The following is a 24,034-nucleotide window of genomic DNA, read 5'->3' as shown; positions in this document are numbered from 1 at the left end:
TTTCTTTCATTTACAGTTTCCTTACCTTGTTCTTCTTGGCTGTACCCTGTATGTCACGATTCTCTTTGTGCATCACTTTACACAGTGTTTTATATTTTTTTGTTATATAAACTCTGCTCTTCCCTGCTTTGTTTCCCTGACTGACTGATGTTCCCTGTATAATCATTGCCTGCACCTAAAAAGTTGGATTTTAGACTTCGTCTAGTGTCCTGCATTTGGTTCGTCTTCTCTGTGATTGTTACAGGGTGATAGCAAGAAGAAACTAAACAATGATGCACTAAAAAGCTAAAAATATTATCTGGATCATTTGAACTCTCGTGACTAAAGCCTCATATTATCTGTTCGATATGGACACTTAGATACTCTTTAACCACACACATAGATGACTTCCAACCTGATTCAGATGAAATTCGGATTCATTGGTGAGCGAGTGATTCTGCTCCACTGTGGTGTCATGTACATCCAACTCCTGTAGGAACAGTTATCAGTTTAGTGTTATATGAGAGAAGAGAACTCATATAGTGCACAAACCATTTTTTAGATAATTTTGGATGTGTGTCAGTTCAAATGATTATTTCCTATGTTCCACGATTGACAGAATTTGGGAGAAGAACTGAATGAAAAACAAGAATGACATATTCTGAAAACATGTTCTTAGACTTTCAGCCAGTACTGCTTGGCAGTTTGGGGCAGGAAGGATCTTGAAATATGTTGCCAAGACCCTGTGACTTTGCATTCACACTGAAACAATTCACAATTCATCATATTGTGACTATTTTGATTATTCAGTCAAAGTAGAACATTTATGGTTAATCACTGATGAGACATGTTTGGATGAGAGTGTTGAGAATATCAGCCGTTGCACCTACATCGTTCAAATCTTCGTTGAATAATGTGTAATGGGAATATCGTCGGAAATCTGTGCTTCTTGCTGGCACCTAGGTGAATCAGGAAGAAGAGGAAACAAAAGAATTATTCTCTGACTGGAAAAGTTTAGGAGGCTCTGGAGAACTCTGTTGTTCTCTTTGTTTGATGCTCAGTCTGGCAATGTTCCCTCCAAAGTTTACATAACTCACACTAATAAAGAAAAAACTACATACCTACCATTATGTATACATAAATATGCAGAAATTCCAGTGCAAAACAAACCAATCCTTTGCAATTAGGCAAATAAGGATGAATATCCTGCAGTGGTACATGTACTGTCTTTTATCGGCCCCATTCTCCAATTTCACATTACAAACAAAGTCTTAAATACTCTCTCCATTTTTACTCATGTGTGCCAGCAATAGCCATGGTCGGACAGATTTTCAGTTCTCTGTATATCCCATATAGTTTAAGGAGACACCTCAGGAATGCCTGGAGGCAACTCCATTGCAGAAATTTCCAGTTGTACTGAAAGATGGTGCAATGATCCTTTTTTGGGTCAAAGGTTAAGAGAAATGTTATCCTATAAACATTTTATTATTATGAATTCATTAAATCACCACTCACTGAAACAATACAAGAACGCAAAAGACTACAATTCCCCAAAAATGGGTACCAAGCTCTGGTAACACTGGTGCCATGGAAGGTGTTTTCAATCAATCAAAGAGCACATTTAAAAACAACACAGCTTGAACAAAGTGCAGTACATAGTAAAAAGGTAAAAAGTAGAACAAACGCACACAAAGAACAAAACAAAAAGTCAGTCACAATTAAAAGGTACTTAGTAAAGATGAGTTTTCAGATGGGTTTTAAAGACGTCAAGTGTTGGAGAGATCCTAATTTGAAGAGGCAGACTGTTCCAAAGTTTGGGCGCAGCAATCGCAAAGGTCCGGTCTCCTCTGTGTTTTTTAGTCTGCTTCTAGGGACAACTAGAAGCAACTCATCAGCTGACCTGAGAGTTCTAATTGGAGTACTTTTAGTTCAAAGATCAGAGCGGTATGACGGAACTAATCCATTTAGAGACTTAAAAACAAGCAATAAAATCTTTAAATGAATTCTATAATGTACTGGAAGCCAGTGTAAACGATCCAAGACTGGGGAAATATGGTCGGGTTTACAAGTGACTGTCAACAGTTGGGCTGCAGCGTTCTGAACAAACTGAAGATGAGAGAGCAGAGCCTGGCTGATACCAAAATAAAGACTATTACAGTCATCAAGCCTGGAAGAAATAAATGCATGGATCACTTTCTCAAAGTCAGCAGATGACAAAATGTTTGTAGTTTTTGCAAGGGCCCTGAGCTGGAAGAAGCTGGCTTTTACAACACAATCTATTTGTCTCTCGAATGAAAAACTGCCATCAAAGAACACTCCCAGATTTTTTGCAACGGGAGTTCTGGACTTTTCCACAGGGCCAGGGTCACCCTTAAGAGAAAAACAAGGGTCAGAAGGTCCAAATAATACAATCTCAGTTTTTTGATCATTTACATTCCAAAGATTTCATGCAAACCATGATTTAATGTCATCAAGGCAGTCACGCAAAACCTTTAGACAGTCTGTAGACTTCTTTTTAAGAGGAAAGTAGATTTGAGAACCATCGGCATAACAGTGAAATGAGATTCCATATTTTCTGGAAAAAAAACAAAACATAATGGGAGCATGTAAAGGGAAAAAGTCTTGGGCCAAGGATAGATCCTTGAGGGACCCCACATGTCAGGGGGGTGGATGTGGATGAAGAGCCACCAAACCTGACAAAAAAAACTTCTGTCTTCTTCTTTGAAAAGGCGAGAGGGGATAATGTCGAGGTAACACATAGAGGGCTTAAGATGGGAGACTACTTCAGCCAGAGTGCATAGAGAAGCAGGTTCAAAGTGATAAAAACAACTGGGGAATATGGGGGAACAGAGTGATCATAAGCTGGAGGAGTGATATGAGACCTGATAGTAGCAACCTTATTGACAAAAAAACGTAAAACGTTTTCACAGGTGGCCGGAGACACTGGTTGGGTGTGTTGGGTGGAGGGTTGATAACAGAATTAATGGTGCTGAATAAGACACGGGGCCTGTAGCTGTTATTAGTGATGATGTCTGATAAATACTTCGTTTTTGCTTTTCGAACAGCATCCTGATAGAGAAATAGGGCTTCCCTTAACATATCAAAGGAAATCTGGAGTTCATCTTTTCTCCACTTTCTTTCTGCTTTTCTGCAGGTCCTTCTGAGGGCCTGAGTGACATTGTTTAACCAAAGCTAATTTAATAAAAGCTGTAACAATATCAAGAACATCTGAACAAGTGGTACTGAACAAAGTGAGCAGATGATCAGCACATGGCTTAAGAGAGCAATTGCCTAAGGAAGGGGCACCAATATTCTGATAAACAACCGGGAAATGTCCAGCAGCAGCAGGAGTGACCATGCAGAATTCATGCGCAGGTAAAAGAGGTTTAACTGGAGGACATGGTGCAGAAATTTGGATTATAACAGGCATGCAATCAGAAAAGTTGAGCGTGCAAGTTTGAATGTCACATAGCTGCAGACCACAAGATAAAACTAGATCCAAAGTATGTCCACGCTCGTGGGTGGTACCCTTGACTCATTGAACAAGATTAAAAGAGTCAATAAGATTCAGGAAGTCTTTCACAAGAGGGTTTTGGTAGCAGCCAACATGAACATTAAAATCCCCAAGGATCAAAATGCTGTCTCTTTTTTGGTATTTTTTTAGCTTCGTTTATCTATGTTTTATTTCAAAATGACCAATTGTTTTGGATTTCAGTGATTCTATCTTCTGGTCTTTGTCAAGGTTTGTTGTTGCCCTTCCTTCTGTCAGATTCTGATCTCATTCTCATCAGTCAGCCATTTGAGCCAGCTTCCACTTCTTATCATTTATATCTTCTTTTGTGATTCTCCACTTTTCTTTCATTTACAGTTTCCTTACCTTGTTCTTCTTGGCTGTACCCTGTATGTCACGATTGTCTTTGTGCATCACTTTACACAGTGTTTTATATTTTTTTGTTATATAAACTCTGCTCTTCCCTGCTTTGTTTCCCTCACTGACTGATGTTCCCTGTATAATCATTGCCTGCACCTAAAAAGTTGGATTTTAGACTTCGTCTAGTGTCCTGCATTTGGTTCGTCTTCTCTGTGATTGTTACAGGGTGATAGCAAGAAGAAACTAAACAATGATGCACTAAAAAGCTAAAAATATTATCTGGATCATTTGAACTCTCGTGACTAAAGCCTCATATTATCTGTTCGATATGGACACTTAGATACTCTTTAACCACACACATAGATGACTTCCAACCTGATTCAGATGAAATTCGGATTCATTGGTGAGCGAGTGATTCTGCTCCACCGTGGTGTCATGTACATCCAACTCCTGTAGGAACAGTTATCAGTTTAGTGTTATATGAGAGAAGAGAACTCATATAGTGCACAAACCATTTTTTAGATCATTTTGGATGTGTGTCAGTTCAAATGATTATTTCCTATGTTCCACGATTGACAGAATTTGGGAGAAGAACTGAATGAAAAACAAGAATGACATATTCTGAAAACATGTTCTTAGACTTTCAGCCAGTACTGCTTGGCAGTTTGGGGCAGGAAGGATCTTGAAATATGTTGCCAAAGCCCTGTGACTTTGCATTCACACTGAAACAATTCACAATTCATCATATTGTGACTATTTTGATTATTCAGTCAAAGTAGAACATTTATGGTTAATCACTGATGAGACATGTTTGGATGAGAGTGTTGAGAATATCAGCCGTTGCACCTACATCGTCCAAATCTTCGCTGGAAAATGTGTAAGGGGAATATCGTCGGAAATCTGTGCTTCTTGCTGGCACCTAGGTGAATCAGGAAGAAGAGGAAACAAAAGAATTATTCTCTGACTGGAAAAGTTTAGGAGGCTCTGGAGAACTCTGTTGTTCTCTTTGTTTGATGCTCAGTCTGGCAATATTCCCTCCAAAGTTTACATAACTCACACTAATAAAGAAAAAACTACATACCTACCATTATGTATACATAAATATGCAGAAATTCCAGTGCAAAACAAACCAATCCTTTGCAATTAGGCAAAATAGATGAATATCCTGCAGTGGTACATGTACTGTCTTTTATCGGCCCCATTCTCCAATTTCACATTACAAACAAAGTCTTAAATACTCTCTCCATTTTTACTCATGTGTGCCAGCAATAGCCATGGTCGGACAGATTTTCAGTTCTCTGTATATCCCATATAGTTTAAGGAAACACCTCAGGAATGCCTGGAGGCAACTCCATTGCAGAAATTTCCAGTTGTACTGAAAGATGGTGCAATGATCCTTTTTTGGGTCAAAGGTTAAGAGAAATGTTATCCTACAAACATTTTATTATTATGAATTCATTAAATCACCACTCACTGAAACAATACAAGAACGCAAAAGACTACAATTCCCCAAAAATGGGTACCAAGCTCTGGTAACACTGGTGCCATGGAAGGTGTTTTCAATCAATCAAAGAGCACATTTAAAAACAACACAGCTTGAACAAAGTGCAGTACATAGTAAAAAGGTAAAAAGTAGAACAAACGCACACAAAGAACAAAACAAAAAGTCAGTCACAATTAAAAGGTACTTAGTAAAGATGAGTTTTCAGATGGGTTTTAAAGACGTCAAGTGTTGGAGAGATCCTAATTTGAAGAGGCAGACTGTTCCAAAGTTTGGGCGCAGCAATCGCAAAGGTCCGGTCTCCTCTGTGTTTTTTAGTCTGCTTCTAGGGACAACTAGAAGCAACTCATCAGCTGACCTGAGAGTTCTAATTGGAGTACTTTTAGTTCAAAGATCAGAGCGGTATGACGGAACTAATCCATTTAGAGACTTAAAAACAAGCAATAAAATCTTTAAATGAATTCTATAATGTACTGGAAGCCAGTGTAAACGATCCAAGACTGGGGAAATATGGTCGGGTTTACAAGTGACTGTCAACAGTTGGGCTGCAGCGTTCTGAACAAACTGAAGATGAGAGAGCAGAGCCTGGCTGATACCAAAATAAAGACTATTACAGTCATCAAGCCTGGAAGAAATAAATGCATGGATCACTTTCTCAAAGTCAGCAGATGACAAAATGTTTGTAGTTTTTGCAAGGGCCCTGAGCTGGAAGAAGCTGGCTTTTACAACACAATCTATTTGTCTCTCGAATGAAAAACTGCCATCAAAGAACACTCCCAGATTTTTTGCAACGGGAGTTCTGGACTTTTCCACAGGGCCAGGGTCACCCTTAAGAGAAAAACAAGGGTCAGAAGGTCCAAATAATACAATCTCAGTTTTTTGATCATTTACATTCCAAAGATTTCATGCAAACCATGATTTAATGTCATCAAGGCAGTCACGCAAAACCTTTAGACAGTCTGTAGACTTCTTTTTAAGAGGAAAGTAGATTTGAGAACCATCGGCATAACAGTGAAATGAGATTCCATATTTTCTGGAAAAAAAACAAAACATAATGGGAGCATGTAAAGGGAAAAAGTCTTGGGCCAAGGATAGATCCTTGAGGGACCCCACATGTCAGGGGGGTGGATGTGGATGAAGAGCCACCAAACCTGACAAAAAAAACTTCTGTCTTCTTCTTTGAAAAGGCGAGAGGGGATAATGTCAAGGTGACACATAGAGGGCTTAAGATGGGAGACTACTTCAGCCAGAGTGCATAGAGAAGCAGGTTCAAAGTGATAAAAACAACTGGGGAATATGGGGGAACAGAGTGATCATAAGCTGGAGGAGTGATATGAGACCTGATTTTAGCAACCTTATTGACAAAAAAACGTAAAACGTTTTCACAGGTGGCCGGAGACACTGGTTGGGTGTGTTGGGTGGAGGGTTGATAACAGAATTAATGGTGCTGAATAAGACACGGGGCCTGTAGCTGTTATTAGTGATGATGTCTGATAAATACTTCGTTTTTGCTTTTCGAACAGCATCCTGATAGAGAAATAGGGCTTCCCTTAACATATCAAAGGAAATCTGGAGTTCATCTTTTCTCCACTTTCTTTCTGCTTTTCTGCAGGTCCTTCTGAGGGCCTGAGTGACATTGTTTAACCAAAGCTAATTTAATAAAAGCTGTAACAATATCAAGAACATCTGAACAAGTGGTACTGAACAAAGTGAGCAGATGATCAGCACATGGCTTAAGAGAGCAATTGCCTAAGGAAGGGGCACCAATATTCTGATAAACAACCGGGAAATGTCCAGCAGCAGCAGGAGTGACCATGCAGAATTCATGCGCAGGTAAAAGAGGTTTAACTGGAGGACATGGTGCAGAAATTTGGATTATAACAGGCATGCAATCAGAAAAGTTGAGCGTGCAAGTTTGAATGTCACATAGCTGCAGACCACAAGATAAAACTAGATCCAAAGTATGTCCACGCTCGTGGGTGGTACCCTTGACTCATTGAACAAGATTAAAAGAGTCAATAAGATTCAGGAAGTCTTTCACAAGAGGGTTTTGGTAGCAGCCAACATGAACATTAAAATCCCCAAGGATCAAAATGCTGTCTCTTTTTTGGTATTTTTTTAGCTTCGTTTATCTATGTTTTATTTCAAAATGACCAATTGTTTTGGATTTCAGTGATTCTATCTTCTGGTCTTTGTCAAGGTTTGTTGTTGCCCTTCCTTCTGTCAGATTCTGATCTCATTCTCATCAGTCAGCCATTTGAGCCAGCTTCCACTTCTTATCATTTATATCTTCTTTTGTGATTCTCCACTTTTCTTTCATTTACAGTTTCCTTACCTTGTTCTTCTTGGCTGTACCCTGTATGTCACGATTGTCTTTGTGCATCACTTTACACAGTGTTTTATATTTTTTTGTTATATAAACTCTGCTCTTCCCTGCTTTGTTTCCCTCACTGACTGATGTTCCCTGTATAATCATTGCCTGCACCTAAAAAGTTGGATTTTAGACTTCGTCTAGTGTCCTGCATTTGGTTCGTCTTCTCTGTGATTGTTACAGGGTGATAGCAAGAAGAAACTAAACAATGATGCACTAAAAAGCTAAAAATATTATCTGGATCATTTGAACTCTCGTGACTAAAGCCTCATATTATCTGTTCGATATGGACACTTAGATACTCTTTAACCACACACATAGATGACTTCCAACCTGATTCAGATGAAATTCGGATTCATTGGTGAGCGAGTGATTCTGCTCCACCGTGGTGTCATGTACATCCAACTCCTGTAGGAACAGTTATCAGTTTAGTGTTATATGAGAGAAGAGAACTCATATAGTGCACAAACCATTTTTTAGATCATTTTGGATGTGTGTCAGTTCAAATGATTATTTCCTATGTTCCACGATTGACAGAATTTGGGAGAAGAACTGAATGAAAAACAAGAATGACATATTCTGAAAACATGTTCTTAGACTTTCAGCCAGTACTGCTTGGCAGTTTGGGGCAGGAAGGATCTTGAAATATGTTGCCAAAGCCCTGTGACTTTGCATTCACACTGAAACAATTCACAATTCATCATATTGTGACTATTTTGATTATTCAGTCAAAGTAGAACATTTATGGTTAATCACTGATGAGACATGTTTGGATGAGAGTGTTGAGAATATCAGCCGTTGCACCTACATCGTCCAAATCTTCGCTGGAAAATGTGTAAGGGGAATATCGTCGGAAATCTGTGCTTCTTGCTGGCACCTAGGTGAATCAGGAAGAAGAGGAAACAAAAGAATTATTCTCTGACTGGAAAAGTTTAGGAGGCTCTGGAGAACTCTGTTGTTCTCTTTGTTTGATGCTCAGTCTGGCAATATTCCCTCCAAAGTTTACATAACTCACACTAATAAAGAAAAAACTACATACCTACCATTATGTATACATAAATATGCAGAAATTCCAGTGCAAAACAAACCAATCCTTTGCAATTAGGCAAAATAGATGAATATCCTGCAGTGGTACATGTACTGTCTTTTATCGGCCCCATTCTCCAATTTCACATTACAAACAAAGTCTTAAATACTCTCTCCATTTTTACTCATGTGTGCCAGCAATAGCCATGGTCGGACAGATTTTCAGTTCTCTGTATATCCCATATAGTTTAAGGAAACACCTCAGGAATGCCTGGAGGCAACTCCATTGCAGAAATTTCTAGTTGTACTGAAAGATGGTGCAATGATCCTTTTTTGGGTCAAAGGTTAAGAGAAATGTTATCCTACAAACATTTTATTATTATGAATTCATTAAATCACCACTCACTGAAACAATACAAGAACGCAAAAGACTACAATTCCCCAAAAATGGGTACCAAGCTCTGGTAACACTGGTGCCATGGAAGGTGTTTTCAATCAATCAAAGAGCCCATTTAAAAACAACACAGCTTGAACAAAGTGCAGTACATAGTAAAAAAGTAAAAAGTAGAACAAACGCACACAAAGAACTGTCAGGGTTCCTGGGTCATCGACCCAGTGCTTTCAGTTTTGTTCATGTTCAGTTTATTTTGCCACTGCCTGTTTCACTTCCTGTTTGTTCCCCGTTTCAGCTTGTGTCATTAGTCAGATTATGTTCAGCCCTGTACTCACCTGTTTCCAATCATTGTCATCATTCAACCTGTGTATTTAAGTTCCTCGGTTTCACCAGTTCTTTGTCGTGTCATTGATCTTACGTTGTCGTTTGTTCAGTCAGCCAGCCATTCAGTCAGCCCTTCATTCATTCAGTCGTCCAGCCCGCCATTTCCTACCTCTGTTCTGTTTGCTCACGCCATCACAATAAACACCAGTCTTCACCTACCTGTGAGTCCTGCGTTTGGGTTCCTTCTTCCTCGCCTCCACACCACGCCTGACAAGAACAAAACAAAAAGTCAGTCACAATTAAAAGGTACTTAGTAAAGATGAGTTTTCAGATGGGTTTTAAAGACGTCAAGTGTTGGAGAGATCCTAATTTGAAGAGGCAGACTGTTCCAAAGTTTGGGCGCAGCAATCGCAAAGGTCCGGTCTCCTCTGTGTTTTTTAGTCTGCTTCTAGGGACAACTAGAAGCAACTCATCAGCTGACCTGAGAGTTCTAATTGGAGTACTTTTAGTTCAAAGATCAGAGCGGTATGACGGAACTAATCCATTTAGAGACTTAAAAACAAGCAATAAAATCTTTAAATGAATTCTATAATGTACTGGAAGCCAGTGTAAACGATCCAAGACTGGGGAAATATGGTCGGGTTTACAAGTGACTGTCAACAGTTGGGCTGCAGCGTTCTGAACAAACTGAAGATGAGAGAGCAGAGCCTGGCTGATACCAAAATAAAGACTATTACAGTCATCAAGCCTGGAAGAAATAAATGCATGGATCACTTTCTCAAAGTCAGCAGATGACAAAATGTTTGTAGTTTTTGCAAGGGCCCTGAGCTGGAAGAAGCTGGCTTTTACAACACAATCTATTTGTCTCTTGAATGAAAAACTGCCATCAAAGAACACTCCCAGATTTTTTGCAATGGGAGTTCTGGACTTTTCCACAGGGCCAGGGTCACCCTTAAGAGAAAAACAAGGGTCAGAAGGTCCAAATAATACAATCTCAGTTTTTTGATCATTTACATTCCAAAGATTTCATGCAAACCATGATTTAATGTCATCAAGGCAGTCACGCAAAACCTTTAGACAGTCTGTAGACTTCTTTTTAAGAGGAAAGTAGATTTGAGAACCATCGGCATAACAGTGAAATGAGATTCCATATTTTCTGGAAAAAAAAAACATAATGGGAGCATGTAAAGGGAAAAAGTCTTGGGCCAAGGATAGATCCTTGAGGGACCCCACATGTCAGAGGGGTGGATGTGGATGAAGAGCCACCAAACCTGACAAAAAAAACTTCTGTCTTCTTCTTTGAAAAGGCGAGAGGGGATAATGTCGAGGTGACACATAGAGGGCTTAAGATGGGAGACTACTTCAGCCAGAGTGCATAGAGAAGCAGGTTCAAAGTGATAAAAACAACTGGGGAATATGGGGGAACAGAGTGATCATAAGCTGGAGGAGTGACATTAGAGTTGGATGTCTCGAGACCAGTCTTGGTCTACGTGGTCTTGGTCTTGTCTTGGTCTCGCTGTTGTGAGATTATTATATTATGTTATGCCACGTTATACCCCTAATTAAAGATTGTGAAATTATTATGTAGTTATAGTTTGCATTATTCTCCTGACTTAGAAGAAGGTGATACCTATTACATTTATTAAACTGAATAAATTGTAAAAATAAATTGTATTACATTAGACTGCTGATTTATTGTGAATGAATGATATTGTTCTATGATGCATTAGACTGCTGCGTTATGAGAAATATTGTTTCCAGAGTAGCATGGCCTTATTTGCCTGATTAGAAAAGAACAGAACATACTGCACAGGAAGCCAAGGTCATTTCTTAGGCTCATGGAGAGAGAAAGAATGTGGATGTTTAGGTTTTATGACTGTTGGAGGGGGGCTGAAGCTATAAGAATGTGAGAAATGGTCAGACACTTCGAGATCAGGCGGACACCCTTCCGCGCTCATCTTCTCTCCGGATGGTTTATGGTCAGAATTGTTGAATGGAATAATAAGTATTGTATGGAATAAAATGATTGTTGATTGAGCATTAATACACCGAGTGTTGTCCTTCCTTCAGCCCAAAGATGAAAGAATTGGGAGAATTTAACACTGTCTTGGTCTTGCTTTCTCAGATTGACATAGTGTTTGGGAGATTTGGAGTCAACCATCGGCGGAGCGGGGGGGTAGCTTACTGAGCTTAAGCCCGGGTCATTTTTTCAGAAGCCCGGGGTCTTTTGGAGTGTAATTTGTTTCATAGTTAGATGCCTTGCTGACAACTGTATAAAACAAAAACTACACACAATTTGGAAGCACATAGCGCACAGTTGTAAATTCCCCCTAATTTTGATATGATCCGAGCTCTGGCACTAGCCAACTGAGCGCAGCACTTACGCATGTGAGCAAGGGAAGAGAAGCTGCTGCCTGCGAGTTTGCTGCAGACACAGGAGAGCTTAAGTTTGACCAGGTACCAAAGCAAATCATTCGTACTGTACAAATAATGTAAATATGACCGTGTATTACAAAAGATTGATATCAAACTGATCACTTACATATTAGGTGTGGAGGTTAGCCGGATAACTTGAAGCCAGTCAGTTAAATCAAACAACAGACCCTTATTTGTTGTCAGCAACATAAAACCATACAAGCCAGGTCTCCACGGCTCTACTCTGTCCGTACATACATGTGCGGGGATCAGTAGTCGCCGGTGCCAGCCCGTTACAACGGTAAAGTTTCTCCTGAGAATATAACACGAGCAGCATGTAATGGCTGCCACGGAGACTCCCCCAACTACTACAATAGTAGGGCAACCCCCCCCCCCCCCCCGCCCCCCCCCCAGTAGTGCTATAACACAGTAAGGGTTGTTACAACTGTTGTAGTCCCGTTTTAATTCCCGATCAGTTTGGGTCTGGTTGAATTGGGGTTAAGTCCTCGTGTCTTGATACAGCCCTGATTTTGTTCTGCCTTTCTGCTTAATTAAAAAACTAGTTTAAGGTGTCCTGCATATGTGATTTTTTTTTTTTCCTATATGAAGTCATTCTTTTTTGAACAAAATTAAAAACACAGCCTAATAAATCTTTCAGTCATTCCTAAGCCCCCCATCCCACATGCATACTTCCCTTTAGGGCTAAGCTTTGGGTGTATAAAATGTCTGGCTCCGCCTCTCGAGTCAACAGTATCCATGACACACAACGTAACGTTCGATAATGTGTCATGCGCAAAAGCATCAGCTGTAAGAGCTGTGCTTAGATAGTGCTTTGTAGTGAATCAGAAGAGTCGACTCCCATTGAGCGAGAGCCGGCTCCTCACTTAATTTCCTTTCGCTGCTCAGCTCTCACACAGTGGCTCAGCTATGCTCCAATCCCTCCATATTGTGGCCAATCACATGCGAGGAAATAGGATAATATCAATATGTGAAAAACAGAGAGGGTTAGAGACGCGACAGTCATGTGGAGTGTGCGTGTGTCCCCTCTGCAGCGTGTGGCTGCAGTTTAGATACTTTTTTGTCTCGGTCTTGGTCTTGGTCTCGTCTCAACTTGGTCTTGGTCTTGTCTTGGTCTCGATAGCCTCTGGTCTTGGTATTGTCTTGGTCTCGGTTTAGGCGATCTTGACTACAAGTCTACTAAACATGAGGTGACGATTGTTGTGATCTATTGTGATCTTTTAGATATACTGCTAATCTGGATCATTTAAACTCTCATGACTAAAGGTTCATAGATACTCTTTAGTAATACACACAGATGACTTCAAACCTGATTTGGATGATACTGGGGTTCATTGGTGTGCAAGTGATTGTGTTCATTCAAATCCTGACCTATCTGTCCGTGAAGTGCTTCAGCACCCCCCAAAATGGGCTAAAAATGCCCCTGCACCCAACTCTATTTGTCCATGAAGCCAGATAACACACACCAATTAGTTAAACTGCAGGAATGTCTTAAAGACATAAAGACCTGGATGGCCACTAACTTTCTGCTTTTTAATTTAGATGAAACTGAGGTTCTTGTACTCGGCCCTGAAAAGCTTAGAAATATGGTATCTAACCAGATTCTTACTCTGGATGGCATTACCTTGGCCTCCAGTAACACTGTGAGGAACCTTGGAGTGATTTTTGACCAAGACATGTCCTTCAATTCACATATTAAACAAAATTGTAAGACTGTTGTCTTCCATTTGCGCAACATCTCTAAAATTAGAAATATCCTGTCTCAGAGTGATGCTGAAAAACTAGTTCATGCATGTATTACTTCCAGGCTGGACTACGATAATTCATTATTATCAGGATGTCCTAAAAACTCCCTGAAAAACCTTCAATTAATCCAAAATGCTGCAGCAAACACCCCCGCTTGAAACACATGATGCAATTGGTCTTTTAAAATAACCAATTGTTTTGGATTACAGTGATTATATCTTCTGCTCTTTGTTAAGTTTGTTGTTGCCCTTCTGTCAGATTCTTATGTCATTCTCGTCAGCCAGTTTCCACTTCTTTTATATCTTCTTTTATGATTCTTCACTTTTCTTTCCTTTACACTTTCCATGCCTTGCTCTTCTTGGTTGTACCCTCTTGGCTGTGATTCTCTTTGTGCATCACTTTTCACAGTGTTCTTTTTTTGTTATATAAACTCTGCTCTTCCGCGCTTTGTTTCCCTGACTGATTGATGTCCTCTGCCTAAACCTTTTGCTGCACGTAAAAAGTTGGATTTTGGACTTTACTGTTCGTCTAGAATCCTACATTTGGTTCATCTTCTCTGTAGTTGTAACAGGGTGATAGCAAGCGCAAACAAAAATAATTATGTACTAAAAAAGCTGGATCCCAATTGCCAGTCTTGGTAGCTGGGGATCGGTCCGCTAGGACCTCCGCTCCTGGCCGCCGCCCGGCTCACATTGCTCCCGACCTCTATGGTGCCTCCTGCGAGTGGTGGGCCTGCAGGAAGATGGGCCCATGTCGCTTTTTTGGACTTTTTTGGGCTGTCCCCAGCCGGGCCCCATGGACTAAGCTCGCCCTCGGGCACCCGCCCTAGTAACCTTATCCTGGGCAGGGTGAACTGTTCCCTCGATGGTCTTGTCATAGGGGTCTTCTGAATTGCTCTTTGTCTTATCCCTCACCCAGGACCAATTTGCCATGGGAGACCCTACCAGGAGGCAAAGACCCTAGACAACATATGGGGGCTAGCGGGGGAGGGCGCTGTACAGACCTGGCGCGCCCAAACGTAACATGAGGGTGTGATGGGAACGCCTAGCAGAGGCCCCAGGCCGCGAGATCTTCAACTCACACCTCCGGCAGAGCTTCAACAGCATTCCGAGGGAGAGTGAGGACAGTGAGTACGAATGGACCATGTTCAGCACCTCCATTGCCGAAGCTGCTGCACTGAGCTGTGGCCGCAAGATAGTTGGTGCCTGTCGTGGTGGCAATCCCCGAACCAAATGGGGACTCCAGAGGTAAGGGGAGCCACCAAGCTGAAGAAGGAGTCCTACCGAGCTTGGTTATCCCGTGGGACTCCAGAGGCAGCTGATAGGTACCGACAGGCCAAGCAGAATGCGGCGTGGGCAGTGGCTAAAGAAAACACTCGGGTGTGGGAGGAGTTCAGAGAGGCCATGGAAAAAGACTTTCGAAAAGCCTCAAAGAGATTATGGTAAACCGTCAGGCGACTCAGGAGGGGAAAGCGGTGTTCTACCTGCACTGTGTATAGTGCGGGTGTACTGCTGCTGACTTCGACTGAGAAAATTGTTGGGTGGTGGAAGGAATACTTTGAGGACCTACTCAATCCCACTGGCATGTTTTCCGTGGCTGAAGCAGAGTCTGGGGATGAAGGGGATGACCTGCCAATTTCTGGGGGCAAGGCCACTGAGGTAGTTAAACAACTCCTTGGTGGCAGAGCTGCTGGGGTGGACGAGGCCTGCCCTGAGTTCCTGAAGGCTCTGGATGTTGTAGGGCTGTCTTGGTTGACACGCCTCTACAATGTTGCGTCGGGATCAGGGGCAGTACCCCTGGACTGGCAGACCCATTTTTAAGAAATGGAGGGTGTGTTGCACCTACAGGGGAATCACACTCTTTAGGACCCGGGGAAAGTCTATGCCAGGGTGCTGGAGAGGAAAGTCCATCTGTTAGTCGAACCTTGGATGCAGGAGGAACAATGCAGCTTTCGTCCTGGTCAGGGAACACTGGATCAGCTCTTTATCCTCTCAAGAATACTTGAGGGTGCATGGGAGTTTGCCCAACCAGTCTACATGTGTTTTGTGGACTTGGAGAAGGCATTCGACCGTGTACCTCGGGGGGTCCTGTGTGGCCCATTGCTATGGGAGATATAATGTTCGACCCAGTGCTTTGTCACCGTGTTAGAGATATTAGGAACAGTCAGCGATGGGAACTCCAAAAGCAAATGATGAAAAGCATCCCCGGAAGTCATGAAATGAGCCTGAACCAGATGCTTGACAGCCCGAGTAAAAATGGATATTGAAGAAAAGGAAAGAGCATTGATTAAGCATCTGTTAGTGACATGGACTAGAAGTCCATGGCCACAAAGACAATCGGCGCCCAATATAGGCACAGAGCTAGTGGCAACAACAAAGTTCCACTGGAAAGCCTGGCTCTGAAAACAAACAGTCACTAACCTTTTCCTTGAACGTCGTGGCTCTTCTGGGAGCCGGAGTCAACCAGAAAACGTCTCCCGGAGTGTGAGTCCTCAATGAAAAGCAGCCTTTTCTAATCGCCAGCAGCCGCAGCCACTACGGTGCGCTGGTGGGCCTGTTTACCTGGACTGGAAAAGCGCAAGGCGGCAGGCAGTGGCATGCCCTGTCGCCAAAACACTAGTGGTAAAAAAAAAATGGCCTGTATTTGTATAGCGCTTTACTAGTCCCTAAGGACCCCCCAAAGCGCTTTACACATCCAGTCATCCACCCATTCACACACACATTCACACAGTGGTGATTGCAAGCTACATTGTAGCCACAGCCGCCCTGGGGCGCACTGACAGAGGCGAGGCTGCCGGACACTGGCGCCACCGGGCCCTCTGACCACCACCAGTAGGCAACGGGTGAAGTGTCTTGCCCAAGGGCACAACGACCAAGACTGTCTAAGCCGGAGCTCGAACCGGCAACCTTTTGATTACAAGGCGAACTCCCAAATCTTGAGCCACGATCGCCCCAAACAGAGGCCTTTTCCACGGTGGTGGCATGTAGCAGTCCTTGCTGTCAGGCGAAGGGTGCCGTAGGCAAGTCCTGAACCAGGGCGTGAACATGAAAAGTGTGAGTAGCTAAGAGAACGCGATCCGCTTCTTCAGCCAGGAAGCAATAATGCTTTGTGGCCAGGAGTGGAGCGTTAGCGAGGCCGACTCTCACAGTTAAATGAAACTGAGAGGCATGGCCATTTCATACTGATGGTACAGGACTATTTCAGCAAGTGGGTGGAGATCTATCTACTTCCTAGAGAACAACCATCAATAGTGGCAGAAAAGGCTGTCTCAGAGTGGGTGTGTGGAGCTCCACAGTCAATGAGTAGTGGCCAGGGCACTGTTTCACCCACAGTATGATGGCCAGGTGGAACGTTTTAATGCTACCCTTCAGAAAGCATTAGCCACCACTTTCAGAGCGCTGCCACAGAGACTGCGATATAATGTTCCCATATGCTGTAATGGCTTATCAGGCAACCAGCAACAGGTCTACAGGACTGACTCCTAATATGATGTTCTTTGGGTGAAAGGTCACTGAGCCTATTGACCTGGTTGCAGGTTTGCAACCTGACAATTTCCACCACAGCATGTGGTTCAACTCAGGGAAAGACTGGAGCTCTTTTACCAGCTAGCATGGGAGGCTGTAGGGAAATCTGTCGAGCATGCCAAGAGACAGTACAATAGGAACATCTGCCAAGTTCAGTATCAAGTTGGTGCTGCAGTGTGGCACACAAATTCTACTGCTTTAAAAAGGGGCTGTGAGCAAAGGCTAAAGTGGTTTTGATGTCGGCTCAAGCCTTACCATTCCAGTATGCCACTGGACAACAACTAGATCAGACAGCACCTGCTGAGGTACGTTCTCCAATGCCCGACAAAGATGACTCTCACATTGACTCTGGTCCCCTTGATCTGTGGGACACCCTCTTGGAAGCAAATTACCTGGATACTGGTGCCTCCTTGGGAACCTGCTCTCCACTGCCTGTTCTTGAAGATGGCAGCTAGTATGCCCAAACTGAGTCAGGTTGTAGGCAGATCACTGCCCTGCTCAGGCGGTTAAAAAAAAAGGCTCAATGTTATGGATTTTAAGAAAGATAAGGGCCTTGTAGACTGAACTGCTGTAGAGGGGCTATATATGTACTGGTGGGCTTGCTTACTTTGCTGTTACTGTTGGTGATGAGCATATAATATAGATATGTGTGGCCTCCAGATTATTGGTTTAACCATGTGTTTATACTAGTAAAGCGAAGATGGACAGGTGAGAGCCTTAAAGTTGTGACTTATCTTCACAAATGTGGGTCCCACCTACCTCTGGCTGCCACACAGGATGAATGTGATTACCATGTTTCACTTTTCTGTTTGTGTTTTTTTGGAATCTGAAGTACTAGCCAGAGGTCTCTTTACTACGGTTTGGAGCCACAGGTCTGGTTAAGGCAGTGGCTCCCAAACTTTTTTTGCTCAGACCCCCCTTTGTTTTACAAGAAAAATCTTTGCCTGCCCACCACCTAACCCCCGTGAACAAACACATCCTCCAGGCACACACCCATATTTTGTTTTCAAACTCCATTGCGGTTTATTTCACACCTCAAACAGGGCTCTATATTGTAGAGATGGCACGATACCACTTTTTAATGTCCGATACCGATTCCGATATCATAAATTTGGATATCTGCGATACTGATATGAATCTGATATAGCGTATTTTGTAATCAATAAAACTGTTTTTTTTTTCTTGGTTTAATCCTATTTTCAGTCATACTTATGTTGCATCACTTTTGAGTCTGTGAGTGTGTGTTCATGTGTGGGTTTTTTTTTTTCTTTAACTCTGCCCTTTTCTGGTGTTTCTCCCTGAATGACTAATGTTTCCTGTATGAACCCTGTCTGCACTTAACACGTTGGATTTTTGATTTCCTTCTTTATGTAGTAACCTGCATTTGAGTCCTCTTTTCTGTGATGTTAGAAAATAATAGTAAGAAGGAAAAATAATGTTGTACTAGAAAAGCTGATATGACCAAAGCCTCATACTTTCTGTTTCAAATGGACACCTAACTACTCTTTTAAAACACACGTACAGTAGACGATTGCCAACCTGATCTGGAAGAACATCTGGATCACTGCTAAGAGAGAAGTTCTGTTGAACTGAATTCTCAAAGTCACCTACATCCTGTAAGAACAGTTGTTAGTTTAGTCTCATATGAAAGAAGAGAATTCACATAGTGCACAAACCATATTTTAGATCATTTTGAATGTGTGTCAGTTAGAATGACTATTTTGATAAGACTGTTCAGAATATCATAGTTGCACTTACAACGTCCATTTCTTCTAGCTGGTTGTATAAAAACTCATGACCTTGCAGTGGTGTGTCTCTTTCTGGCAGCTAGGTGAATCAGGAAGAAATACAAAATTATAGTTTGTTTATTGTGATGACTGCCCCTGAGTTCTTGCCATGTAGCATTGTATGAGGTAAGGCAGGACAGGACCCAAAATGCAGAACTCAAAGACAATGACTAAACTCAAAGACAGCTTTATTGCTTATCACAAAACACAACAACTAAACTGGTGAAACACTAAGAATTGAACAAGAAAACACTAACCAGAAAAACACACAGCCAGAGGGGAGATCACAATAGGGAACACAACATGGAAGATGTTTGTTTTTTGTTTTTTTTAGTTTAGTTGCTCTATGTTTCTTCTTCTTTTAAAATAACCAATTGTTTTGGATTACAGTTCTGTCAGATTCTTATGTCATTCTCGTCAGCCAGCTTCCACTTCTTTTATATCTTCTTTTATGATTCTTCACTTTTCTTTTCTTTACACTTTCCATGCCTTGCTCTTCTTGGTTGTACCCTCTTGGCTGTGATTCTGTTTGTGCATCACTTTTCACAGTGTTCTTTTTTTGTTATATAAACTCTGCTCTTCCGCGCTTTGTTTCCCTGACTGATTGATGTCCTCTGCCTAAACCTTTTGCTGCACTTAAAAAGTTGGATTTTGGACTTTACTGTTCATCTAGCATCCTGCATTTGGTTCATCTTCTCTGTAGTTGTAACAGGGTGATAGCAAGCAGAAAAAAAATAATTATGTAATAAAAAAGCTGGATCCCAATTGCCAGACTTGGTAGCTGGGGATCGGTCCGGTAGGACCTCCGCTCCTGGCCGCCGCCCCGCTCACATTGCTCCCGACCCCTATGGTGCCTCCTGCGAGTGGTGGGCCTGCAGGAAGATGGGCCCATGTCGCTTTTTTGGGCTGTCACCGGCCGGGCCCCATGGACTAAGACCCAGCCACCAGACGCTCGCCCTCGGGCACCCTCCCCCAGCCTGGCTCCAGGGTGGGGCCCCAGTAACCCTATCCCGGGCAGGGTGAACTGTTCCCTCGATGGTCTTGTCATCGGGGGTCTTCTGAATTGCTCTTTGTCTGGTCCCTCACCCAGGACCAATTTGCCATGGGAGACCCTACCAGGAGGCAAAGACCCTAGACAACATATGGGGGCTAGCGGGGGAGGGCGCTGTACAGACCTGGCGCGCCCAAACGTACAGTGAGGGTGTGATGGGAACGCCTAGCAGAGGCCCCAGTCCGCGAGATCTTCAACTCACACCTCCGGCAGAGCTTCAACAGCATTCCGAGGGAGAGTGGGGACAGTGAGTACGAATGGACCATGTTCAGCACCTCCATTGCCGAAGCTGCTGCACTGAGCTGCGGCCGCAAGATAGTTGGTGCCTGTCGTGGTGGCAATCCCTGAACCAAATGGGGACTCCAGAGGTAAGGGGAGCCACCAAGCTGAAGAAGGAGTCCTACCGGGCTTGGTTATCCCGTGGGACTCCAGAGGCAGCTGATAGGTACCGACAAGCCAAGCAGAATGCGGTGTGGGCGGTGGCTAAAGAAAACACTCGGGTGTGGGAGGAGTTCGAGAGGCCATCGAAAAAGACTTTTGGACTGCCTCGAAGAAATTCTGGCAAACCGTCAGGCGACTCAGGAAGGGAAAGCGGTGTTCTACCTGCACTGTGTATAATGCAGGTGTACTGCTGCTGACTTCGACTGAGAAAATTGTCGGGTGGTGGAAGGAATACTTTGATGACCTCCTCAATCCCACTGGCATGTTTTCCGTGGCTGAAGCAGAGTCTGGGAATGAAGGGGATGACCTGCCAATCTCTGGGTAGTTAGAGATTGGCAGGTAGTTAAACAACTCCTTGGTGGCAGAGCTGCTGGGGTGGACGAGGTCTGCCCTGAGTTCCTGAAGGCTCTGGATGTTGCGTGGAGATCAGGGGCAGTACCCCTGGACTGGCAGACCGAGGTGGTGGTACCCATTTTTAAGAAATGGAGGGTGTGTTGCACCTACAGGGGAATCACACTCTTTAGGACCCGGGGAAAGTCTATGCCAGGGTGCTGGAGAGGAAAGTCCATCTGTTAGTCGAACCTTGGATGCAGGAGGAACAATGCAGCTTTCGTCCTGGTCAGGGAACACTGGATCAGCTCTTTATCCTCTCAAGAATACTTGAGGGTGCATGGGAGTTTGCCCAACCAGTCTACATGTGTTTTGTGGACTTGGAGAAGGCATTCGACTGTGTACCTCGGGGGGTCCTGTGTGGCCCATTGCTACGGGAGATATAATGTTCGACCCAGTGCTTTGTCACCGTGTTAGAGATATTAGGAACAGTCAGCGATGGGAGCTCCAAAAGCAAATGATGAAAAGCATCCCCGGAAGTCATGAAATGAGCCTGAACCAGATGCTTGACAGCCCGAGTAAAAATGGATATTGAAGAAAAGGAAAGAGCATTGATTAAGCATCTGTTAGTGACATGGACTAGAAGTCCATGGCCACAAAGACAATTGGCGCCCAATATAGGCACAGAGCTAGTGGCAACAACAAAGTTCCACTGGAAAGCCTGGCTCTGAAAACAAACAGTCACTAACCTTTTCCTTGAACGTCGTGGCTCTTCTGGGAGCCGGAGTCAACCAGAAAACGTCTCCCGGAGTGTGAGTCCTCAATGAAAAGCAGCCTTTTCTAATCGCCAGCAGCCGCAGCCACTACGGTGCGCTGGTGGGCCTGTTTACCTGGACTGGAAAAGTGCAAGGCGGCAGGCAGTGGCATGCCCTGTCGCCAAAACACTAGTGGTAAAAAAAAAATGGCCTGTATTTGTATAGCGCTTTACTAGTCCCTAAGGACCCCCCAAAGCGCTTTACACATCCAGTCATCCACCCATTCACACACACATTCACACAGTGGTGATTGCAAGCTACATTGTAGCCACAGCCGCCCTGGGGCGCACTGACAGAGGCGAGGCTGCCGGACACTGGCGCCACCGGGCCCTCTGACCACCACCAGTAGGCAACGGGTGAAGTGTCTTGCCCAAGGGCACAACGACCAAGACTGTCTAAGCCGGAGCTCGAACCGGCAACCTTTTGATTACAAGGCGAACTCCCAAATCTTGAGCCACGATCGCCCCAAACAGAGGCCTTTTCCACGGTGGTGGCATGTAGCAGTCCTTGCTGTCAGGCGAAGGGTGCCGTAGGCAAGTCCTGAACCAGGGCGTGAACATGAAAAGTGTGAGTAGCTAAGAGAACGCGATCCGCTTCTTCAGCCAGGAAGCAATAATGCTTTGTGGCCAGGAGTGGAGCGTTAGCGAGGCCGACTCTCACAGTTAAATGAAACTGAGAGGCATGGCCATTTCATACTGATGGTACAGGACTATTTCAGCAAGTGGGTGGAGATCTATCTACTTCCTAGAGAACAACCATCAATAGTGGCAGAAAAGGCTGTCTCAGAGTGGGTGTGTGGAGCTCCACAGTCAATGTCTCTGTGGCACCACTTTCAGAGCGCTGCCACAGAGACTGCGATATAATGTTCCCATATGCTGTAATGGCTTATCAGGCAACCAGCAACAGGTCTACAGGACTGACTCCTAATATGATGTTCTTTGGGTGAAAGGTCACTGAGCCTATTGACCTGGTTGCAGGTTTGCAACCTGACAATTTCCACCACAGCATGTGGTTCAACTCAGGGAAAGACTGGAGCTCTTTTACCAGCTAGCATGGGAGGCTGTAGGGAAATCTGTCGAGCATGCCAAGAGACAGTACAATAGGAACATCTGCCAAGTTCAGTATCAAGTTGGTGCTGCAGTGTGGCACACAAATTCTACTGCTTTAAAAAGGGGCTGTGAGCAAAGGCTAAAGTGGTTTTGATGTCGGCTCAAGCCTTACCATTCCAGTATGCCACTGGACAACAACTAGATCAGACAGCACCTGCTGAGGTACGTTCTCCAATGCCCGACAAAGATGACTCTCACATTGACTCTGGTCCCCTTGATCTGTGGGACACCCTCTTGGAAGCAAATTACCTGGATACTGGTGCCTCCTTGGGAACCTGCTCTCCACTGCCTGTTCTTGAAGATGGCAGCTAGTATGCCCAAACTGAGTCAGGTTGTAGGCAGATCACTGCCCTGCTCAGGCGGTTAAAAAAAAAGGCTCAATGTTATGGATTTTAAGAAAGATAAGGGCCTTGTAGACTGAACTGCTGTAGAGGGGCTATATATGTACTGGTGGGCTTGCTTACTTTGCTGTTACTGTTGGTGATGAGCATATAATATAGATATGTGTGGCCTCCAGATTATTGGTTTAACCATGTGTTTATACTAGTAAAGCGAAGATGGACAGGTGAGAGCCTTAAAGTTGTGACTTATCTTCAGAAATGTGGGTCCCACCTACCTCTGGCTGCCGCACAGGATGAATGTGATTACCATGTTTCACTTTTCTGTTTGTGTTTGTTTGGAATCTGAAGTACTAGCCAGAGGTCTCTTTACTACGGTTTGGAGCCACAGGTCTGGTTAAGGCAGTGGCTCCCAAACTTTTTTTGCTCAGACCCCCCTTTGTTTTACAAGAAAAATCTTTGCCTGCCCACCACCTAACCCCCGTGAACAAACACATCCTCCAGGCACACACCCATATTTTGTTTTCAAACTCCATTGCGGTTTATTTCACACCTCAAACAGGGCTCTATATTGTAGAGATGGCACGATACCACTTTTTAATGTCCGATACCGATTCCGATATCATAAATTTGGATATCTGCGATACTGATATGAATCTGATATAGCGTATTTTGTAATCAATAAAACTGTTTTTTTTTTCTTGGTTTAATCCTATTTTCAGTCATACTTATGTTGCATCACTTTTGAGTCTGTGAGTGTGTGTTCATGTGTGGGTTTTTTTTTTTCTTTAACTCTGCCCTTTTCTGGTGTTTCTCCCTGAATGACTAATGTTTCCTGTATGAACCCTGTCTGCACTTAACACGTTGGATTTTTGATTTCCTTCTTTATGTAGTAACCTGCATTTGAGTCCTCTTTTCTGTGATGTTAGAAAATAATAGTAAGAAGGAAAAATAATGTTGTACTAGAAAAGCTGATATGACCAAAGCCTCATAC

At 43.3% G+C, this 24,034-nt stretch overlaps 1 protein-coding gene and 1 long non-coding RNA gene across 4 annotated transcripts in view; one reads left to right on the top strand and one right to left on the bottom strand.

Moving 5' to 3' along the window:
* Positions 1-24,034, top strand: part of LOC146513543 (uncharacterized) — a 543,433-nt gene that overhangs the window by 189,008 nt on the left and 330,391 nt on the right. The gene's annotated exons all lie outside the window — the stretch shown is intronic.
* Positions 1-24,034, bottom strand: part of LOC146513557 (uncharacterized) — a 62,560-nt gene that overhangs the window by 19,910 nt on the left and 18,616 nt on the right. For 2 of the 3 annotated variants that reach the window (XM_085165545.1, XM_085165543.1), the window contains 9 exons: positions 18,928-18,996; positions 18,709-18,783; positions 9,686-9,733; positions 8,531-8,599; positions 8,056-8,130; positions 4,701-4,769; positions 4,226-4,300; positions 870-938; positions 395-469 (listed from right to left, as the gene is read on the bottom strand). In XM_085165545.1, coding sequence (XP_085021671.1) covers positions 395-469; positions 870-938; positions 4,226-4,300; positions 4,701-4,769; positions 8,056-8,130; positions 8,531-8,599; positions 9,686-9,733; positions 18,709-18,783; positions 18,928-18,996 — 624 coding nt within the window. The remainder of the gene's footprint in view (positions 1-394; positions 470-869; positions 939-4,225; positions 4,301-4,700; positions 4,770-8,055; positions 8,131-8,530; positions 8,600-9,685; positions 9,734-18,708; positions 18,784-18,927; positions 18,997-24,034) is intronic. The other variant, XM_085165544.1, reaches the window with a different exon arrangement.

The sequence above is a fragment of the Neolamprologus multifasciatus genome, chromosome 7 (genome assembly GCF_963576455.1).
Source record: "Neolamprologus multifasciatus chromosome 7, fNeoMul1.2, whole genome shotgun sequence".
Lineage (NCBI taxonomy): Eukaryota > Metazoa > Chordata > Actinopteri > Cichliformes > Cichlidae > Neolamprologus > Neolamprologus multifasciatus.
The sequence above is the reverse complement of the archived record's forward strand: the minus strand, read 5'-3'. Positions and strand labels throughout refer to the sequence as shown.